The sequence below is a fragment of the Otolemur garnettii genome, unplaced genomic scaffold (genome assembly GCF_000181295.1).
Source record: "Otolemur garnettii isolate 467f Iridium unplaced genomic scaffold, OtoGar3 scaffold00024, whole genome shotgun sequence".
Classification (NCBI taxonomy): Eukaryota; Metazoa; Chordata; class Mammalia; order Primates; family Galagidae; genus Otolemur; species Otolemur garnettii.
Window position 1 is genome coordinate 1,148,989 of NW_003852419.1, and position 8,283 is coordinate 1,157,271.

General features: G+C 41.0%; 1 protein-coding gene across 1 annotated transcript in view; it reads left to right on the forward strand.

Moving 5' to 3' along the window:
- The window catches only part of MTA3 (metastasis associated 1 family member 3), a 137,013-nt gene that overhangs the window by 48,422 nt on the left and 80,308 nt on the right, over positions 1-8,283 (forward strand). Inside the window, exon 2 of the mRNA XM_023512109.1 lies at positions 2,556-2,682. Coding sequence (XP_023367877.1) covers positions 2,556-2,682 — 127 coding nt within the window. The remainder of the gene's footprint in view (positions 1-2,555; positions 2,683-8,283) is intronic.

An 8,283-nucleotide genomic window follows, 5' to 3' on the forward strand; every position in this document is an offset into this window, starting at 1 on the left:
TCATTGTTGTTTGGCGGGTCTAGGCTGGGGATTCAAACCCGCCACCTTAGGTGTACGTGGCTGGCGCCTTAGCCGGTTGATCTATAGGCGCCGAGCCGCTAAATGTACCTTTAATTAAAAAATATTCATCACAAACTTTTACAAAGAGGTGGCCAACAAGTAGATAATATACATGTATATTTTTTGAGACAGTCTCACTCTGTCACCCTGGGTAGAGTGCCATGCTATCATGGCTCACAGCAACTAAAATTCTTGGGCTTAAGTGATCCTCCTGCCTCAGCCTCCCCAGTAGCTGGGACTATAGGTACCTGCTATAACACATTGTCTATTTTTAGAGGCAGGGGTCTCTCTCTGGCTCAGTCTGGTCTCAAACTTGTGAGCTCAGGCAATCCACCCACCTCAGCCTCTCAAGAGTGCTAGGATTATAAGTGTGAGCTGCCATTCCTGGCCTCCGTAGACAATATTTCATGAATATTTTGTAAAATTTCCCATTTCCCCTATGTATGGCTACTTCTTGGGCAACCGTTGGGACAGCCAGTAATATTTTGGGATTCATTTATTCTGTTGTATATATATAGATGTTTACCCCTTTTCAAATTCTTTACCTTATTCCACTTTTTCTGGTAGTATTTGGTATCTTGAAGGGTTAAATTAGAGGTTTTGTGCCTGTCTTCTTTATTTATTTATTTATTTTTTGAGACAGCCTCAAGCTATCCCCCTGGGTAGAGTGCTATGGCGTCAACAGCTCACAGCAACCTCCAAATCTTGGGCCTAAGTGATTCTCTTGCCTCAGCCTCCCAAGTAGCTGGGACTATAGGTGTCTGCCGCCACACCCAGCTATTTTTTGGTTGTAATTGTCATTGTTGTTTGGCAAGCCCAGGCTGGATTCAAATCTGCCAGCTCCAGTGTATGTGGCTGGAGCCCTATCCGCTTGAGCTACAGCCGCTGAGCCGATACTTTTTTTTTTTTAATACAGAGTCTGGCTCTGTTGCCCAAGTGGTCCATTCATACATAAATATGCAATCTCAAACTTGTGGGCTCTGGTGATCCTCCTGCGTCAGTGTCTGGTGCAGGTGTGTGCCACTATACCTGGCTAATTTTTTTACATTTTCTAAAGATGGGGGTTTTGCTATGTTTCTCAGGCTGATCTTGAACTCCTGGCTTGAAGCAATCCTCCCAGCTGGGCATCCCAAAATGTTGGGATTACAGGTGTAAGCCTCCATACCCGGCCATTTAATATACTTTAGTGGCCATCTTGGTGGTTTTATTGGAAGAAGAAAAATATATACATATTGTATCTGCCATTTAAGAAATTAATTTTTTTAATATCTTTGTATTATTTGTGGTAAATCTATTTTTCTAACTTTTAGAGCAATTTTATTTTATCATTATTATTATTATTATTATTTGGAGACAGAGTCTTACTTTGTCACCCCACAGCAACTTCAGACTCTTGGGCTCAAATGATTCTCTTGCCTTAGTCTCCTGAGTAGCTGGGCTATAGGTGTCTACCACAATGCCTGGGTATTTTTTAGCAATGGAGTCTTGTTCTTGCTTAGACAGGTCTTGAACCTGTAACCTCATAGCAATGTACCCACCTTGGCCTCTCAGGGTGCTAGGATTACAGGCATGAGCCACCACACCTGGCCCTATTATTATTATTTTTTTGAGGCAAGGTCTTGCTTTGTCACTCAGGCTAGAATGCAATGGCATCATTATAAGTTACTGCAACTTCCAACTCCTAGGCTTAAGCAGTCTTCCTGCTTCAGCCTCAGCTGGGACAGCAGGTACATGCCATACCTGGCTAATTTTCCTGTTATGTATCTTTTTCTTTTCTTTCTTTCTTTCTTTTTTTTTTTTTTTTTTTTTTTTTTGAGACAGTCTTACTTTGTCGCCCTCATGTTGTCCCACAGAGTACTATGGCATCATAGCTCACAGACATCTCAGACTCTTGGGGGTGAAGCAGTTCTCTTGCCTCAGCCTCCGGAGTAGCTGAAACTACAGGCATGTGCCACAACGCCCAGCTATTTTTTTTTTTTGGGCAGTTTTTGGCCAGGGCTGGGTTTGAAACCACCACCTCTGGCATATGGGGCTGGCGCCTTACGCCTTTGAGCCACAGGCGCTGCCCAATATCCAGCTAAAATTTTTAGATAAAGGACCTTGCTCTTCTCTCTCTTGTGCAGGCTGGTCTCTAACTCCTGAAATCAGACGAGCTACCATGCCTGGCCAGGTCTCACTCTTGACTTGTGCTCAGGTTGGTCTATAGCTACTGAGCTCAAGCAATCCATCAGCCTGGGCCTCCCAGAGTGCTAGCTAGGATTCGAGGCCTCAGCCACTGCATTTGACCTTCTATTGTGTATCATGTTAAGTTGGACTTTTTCTTCTTCTTTTGAGACCCTGATGATTTTATGGTTGTAATTGATTTGATGACCTTAATATGTACATTTAAATTTGATTAGTTTAAAGAAAATAATGAAATGATGATTTGTTATAACTTAATGTTCAATAAATAATGTGCTTTATAATAATGAATTCTTCCAATCTCATTTATATAGAAGAAATTGAGGAAGAATCTGAAACAACAGTTGAGCCAGAATTGACTGATAAACAGAAACATCAATTGAAACACAGGGAACTCTTTTTGTCGCGCCAATATGAATCTTTGCCTGCAACACATATCAGGTAAGAAATTTTTAAATGTTAATGTAAAGTCAGTAATAGTGTGACCAAAAAGTTAAAATAAAATGAACATTTTTTTTGAAGCATTTTCCAAACTTTACTCAGGTTTTTGCTTAGATTAGTTTACTAAAGGCTTCATAATGGAATTTTATCTTGGAAATTTATAATGTACATTAGTATATTAAAGCCCTGCAAAAGTTCTGCAGTATATTTCAACATGTGATTTCTGAGGGCCAATGGAAAAAAATCTGCAGTAAAGTAACCTTTTTCTTTTTTTTTTTTTTTTTTTTTTTGAGACAGAGCCTCAAGCTGTCCCCCTGGGCAGAGTGCAGTGGCATTACAGCTCACAGCAACCTCCAACTCCTGGGCTCAAGCGAGTCTCCTGCCTCCGCCTCCCAAGTAGCTGGGACAACAGGCGCCCACCACAACGCCCGGCTATTTTTTGGTTGCAGCCATCGTTGTTTGGCGGGTCCAGGCTGGGGACTCGAACCCGCCACCTCAGGTGTACGTGGCTGGCGCCTTAGCCGGTTGAGCTATAGGCGCCGAGCCAAGTAACCTTTTTCTTCTTCCTTTTTTTTTCTTCTTCCTTTTTTTGAGACAGAGTCTTACTTTCTCACCCTTGGTAGAGTGCTGTGGGGTCACAGCTCACAGCAACCTCCCAGTTTTTGGGCTTAAGCAATTCTCTTGCTTCAGCCGCCCAAGTAGCTGGGACTACAGGTGCCAGCCACAACACGGGGCTATTTTTAGAGAGGAGGTCTCACTCTGGCTCAGGCTGTGGTCACTCTGGGGAGCTCAAGCAATCCACTCTCCTTGGCCTGGCCTCCCAGAATTATAGGTGTGATCCTAGTACTCTAGGAGGCCTCTAAAGTAACCATTTTAACTTTGTTTTAATTTTCACATTCCCAGTTTATTTGAATGTCTGTTACCATCCTCCAGAGTAGTATCCAGAAGACACCATTTTGGGAAATGCTGCATTTTTACAGAGTCTGGGAAAATGACACAGTCATTAAGAATTGAAAGGTTAGAACCCCAAATATGGTTCCCACGTACAAGTGGTGCTTGATCTCATAGCATATATGGCTTTTCATTTTTATTTTTGAGAATTTCTGGGACAACAACTTCATCTTCTTTATTATTCTATTGGTATTGGACCTATGCATTGATAGGATACAAAAGTGAAAAAACCTAGCCCCTAGTTTGTTGTTTTGGGGATTATGGAGGTAAAGTGATGGTTTTTATGAACTACTGGTAGTGATAAACTTAAGCATAAATACAGTTGAACTATTTTTCAGTACAGTCTGTAATAGGTGTAGCATCTTGGAGATATAATAATGTTTGAGCTCAAAGACAGGTGAATTCTCACTTTGGTCAGGAAAGTTTCAGAAAGGAGTTGACATTTACACAGCCTTCACGCCAGTGTGGGGCACAGGTCAAGTGAAGGTAACAGGGGAGCATGGGGTGTTTTCAGGGAAAAGCATGTGACCAGGGTGGTGGTTGTGTATGGGTGAAAGCAATGTTTTAATCCTCTCAAGTTAAAGAAAGCCCCTCAGCTTTTGTTCATCATCTCTATTTCTTTTGTCTACCTCTCTATTGGTCATAATGTTTGTAAAAACTGTTTATATGTATACAGAAATAAAATGTACCAACAGCCTTTAGTTCACAGTGTTGGGATTGATGCTAAGTCTGCCTTTCTGCATACAGACACAAACATCTCTACCTTCATTCTGTCCCCCACTCCAAGTACCTTTGTACATAACTTCTTTTTTTCAGAAATGGACCCAGAGTTCTTCCATGGCCGGGAGTATAATGACAAAGCTTACTGGAAATAATTTTTCTCCAAATCTTTGTAGAATTAACTTGATCTTGTTCCTTTTGAGTAGTTAATATCACATTATTGCCTTAGTTAGTTTTTTAGGGGGCACTCTGCTAGAGTTAGTATATTCTATGTGCCTTAAGTCCTTTTCTAAAAGAAAATAATAGGACCAGGTAATGGGGAACAGTCTTTTTACCCACTTCTCTAGAAAGAAAACAAAAAGAAAATTACTGTAGGTTAATAATTTTTGCTCAAAGAAATAGAACATATAAAAGCATATTTTGAGATTTTTCTTTTTTTTTTTTAGAAACAGAGTTTCACTTTGTTGCCCTCGGTAGTGTGAGTCCCATGGCCTCACAGCTCATAGCAATGTCCAGCTCTTGGGCTTACACCAGCAGTTCTCAACCTGTGGGTTGCAACCCGCAGGAACTGTTTTAAAGGGCCTGCAGCATTAGAAAGGTTGAGAACCACTGGTTTAGGTGATACTCTTGCTTCAGCCTCCTGAGTAGCTGGGACTATAGGCATCTGCCACAACGCCCAACTATTTTTTTGTTGCAGTTTGGCCGGGGCTGGGTTTGAGCCTGTTACCTTCAGTATATGGGGCTAGCGCCCTACTCACTAAGCCACAGGTGCTGCCTGAGATTTTTCTTAAAAGTTGTGTGTAACTAATAAATGCTAAAGAGCCAGATGCATTTATTATTTAATTGGGAGAAGTTCTAGAATATAAGGATTCATTTTCAGCTCAAGAAGTTATGTGGCTAATCACAAGAACCTTGCCAGAAGAATAATCTGACAAATGGTTTTAAAAATGCATCCAAAACATGCAAGTATATTTTTAATTTACCCTTCTGATAGCTTGGAATCTGTTTACAAGTAACGTTGGTTTCCTTTAACAGATTGCCTGGAATGGAAAAACTAGTGGTATATTTTTTATCTTCCCTAAGGATTGAGAAAGTATATTAAAATATAATTATCAAGGCACTCCTGTGTTGAACATAGAAATTACTTAGTATCCATGATCATTCACTTGCTTTTGAACATACTTCCTGTGTATATGTGTATTCTAGTTTAGGGGGCTTACTAAATGCTTGATAAGTAACACAAGGCCCCAATTTATAAGTTTAAGGAATTTACCAGGTGGTAATTCTTTTCAATTATGATGAAGAGACATAGACATGTGGGGCTTTTTGTTTTTGTTTTTTTCCCAGGTTGAGAGCGAGTAGTGCAGAGCCCCGTTTTTTTATCTGTGCTCTCAGTTTTAAACAGCTGAATGGAGTTAGGGGCAGTCTCTGGCCAAGGCACGGAGCTGTGCTAACTAGCCCACATGCTGATGTAGAACAAGTGCACATTGGAGTGGTCTTGACATTTTGCTAATGTTGAAGTCATGCCCTGTCTATTTCTGCTTTAAGAGGAGAAAATTACTGAAGCCCCATTGTTCTTTGGCAGCAAAGAGGGGTAATTTGGTGAATACTGACTTTTTTTATCTCAGAAACCATTATCGAGTGCTCAGAATTTCCTTGGTGCTACCTGGAACATGGGAGAAAACCTGACTGGGGCATTTTTGAAGTCCTTTGTAGTCTGTGAACGGTAATATTCACTGGGTGCTATAGGGACATAAATCTTTGTTTCTTCTGATTGTAGTGGAGGTAGAGGGGAGAGAGAGAGAGATTTGGCAAAACCTGAGACTATTCTGTGTAATTAGTGATTCACCTTTGTGAGTTAAACAGGGCTTTAGCAGTGAGAATCTCTTTGGGACCTTTTTGGGGATGAAGGAGAGAGGCAGCGTGTTTCATTCATGCATAATGAGAATGAATGAATGACATTCATTCGTGTCGTTTAATAATAGATTATATCCTACAAACAGTGTAAAGCACTGTAAAATTTATTTATTTTTTGAGACAATCTCACTACGTTGCTCTTAGTAGAGTACTGTGGCATCACAGCTCATAGCAACCTCAAAAACTTGGGCTCAAGTGATACCTTTGCCTCAGCCTCTCGAGTAGCTGGGACTATAGGTGCCCACCACAATGCCTGGCTATTTTCAGAGATATCTTGCTTTGTCTCAGGCTGCTCTCAAACCTGTGAGCTCAGGCAGTCCAGCTACTTAGGCCTCCCAGAGTGCTAGGATTACAGGCCTGAGCCATCCTTGCCTGGTCCTGTTTACATTCATTGTTATCCCCTTCTTTGCCTGACAACATGATTTGTTCTGATGAAAAGGTGATTGGTGGAAATCTGAAAACTCCTAAGTTAATTATTAATATCATTGATAGCAGACCCTTTTCTAACTTAGGGGAATGTAGATGAAATATTTTTGTTATGAAATACTAAATGATCTTCAAGAATTATTGCCTTTATATTCCTCACCCAGTATATTCCTATATGCCCATTTTATTGTTTCCTCAGCATTAGTACATATTTATTTATTTATTTGAGACAGAGTCTAACTATGTCACCCTCGGTAGAATGCCATGATGTCACACCTCACAGCAACTTCAAACTCTTGGGCTCAAGTGATTCTCTTGCCTCAGTCTCCCAAGTGGCTGGGACTACAGGTGCCCACCACAATGCCTGGCTATTTTTGTTGCAGTTGTTGTTGTTTAGCTGGCCCAGGCTGGGTTCAAACATGCCAGCCCTGGTGTATGTGCTGACGTCATAACCTCTGTTCTACAGGCACCAAACCAGCATTAGTACATATTAAAATTTATTTTCTGAGGCCAAGCGCAGTGGCTCACAACAGTAATCCTAGCAGTCTGGGAGGCTGAGGCAAGGTGGATTGAGCTTAGGAGTTTAAGATCAGCCTGAGTAAGAGGGAGGTCCCATCTCTACTAAAAACAGAAAAACTTATCTGGGCATTGTGCCAGGTGCCTGTAGTCCCAGCTACTTGGAAGGCTGAGACAAGAGGAATGCTTGAACCCAAGAATTTGAGGTTGTTGTGAGTTATCACGCCACAGTGCTCAACCCCAAGGTGACAAAGTGAGACTCTGTCTCAAAAAAAAAAATAAAGAAAATTATTTTCTGATAAGGAAAGCAGTATGTTCTCTCACTCTCACGTACGTACACAAAGTTAAAAGCCATGCATCCAGCTGCTTTTTTCTTTTCTAATCACAGATAGGATTAGATTTGTGGCTACGTGTTGCTGGTCACATGTGGAGTGGTGAAGGAGCTGCACTATTTATGTGTAGCCTCATCTCATGTTAAGTAATGTTTATTCTTCAGTGCAAACTGTGCTCTTCTTTGCTCTTTCTAGGTTAGTTCATCAGCATTTAAATATGGCAGGAATATTATTGCAAAATGAATGCATTAGAATGATAAGAGGAAGGAAGAGTTAAATAAATGCTGCAAAAATTTTATTCTTCAGGAATTGACAAACCAGCCTGATAAATTTGATACATGAAGGGGCAGAATGAAATTTGAGTAAGAATAGTTACAGAGAAAGAACACCCATGCAAAAACGAACCCATTGTCACTGTCTTTGGATAGACAAAGATTTCTTTCTGTTTTTTTGAGACAGAGCCTTATATGTCACTCTCTGTAGAGTGCAATGGCATCACAGCTTATAGCAACCTCAAACTCTGGGGCTAAAGTGATTGTTTTGCCTCAGCCTCCCAAGTAGCTGGGACTACAGGCGCCTGCCACAATGCCTGACTATTTTTTGGTTGTAGTTGTCATTGTTGTTTGGCAGCCCCGGGCTGGATTTGAATATGCCAGCTCCTGTGTATGTGGCTGGCACCCTACATGCTGAACTACAGGCACGGAGCCAGACAAAGGTTTCTTTTCTTTTTTTTTTTTTT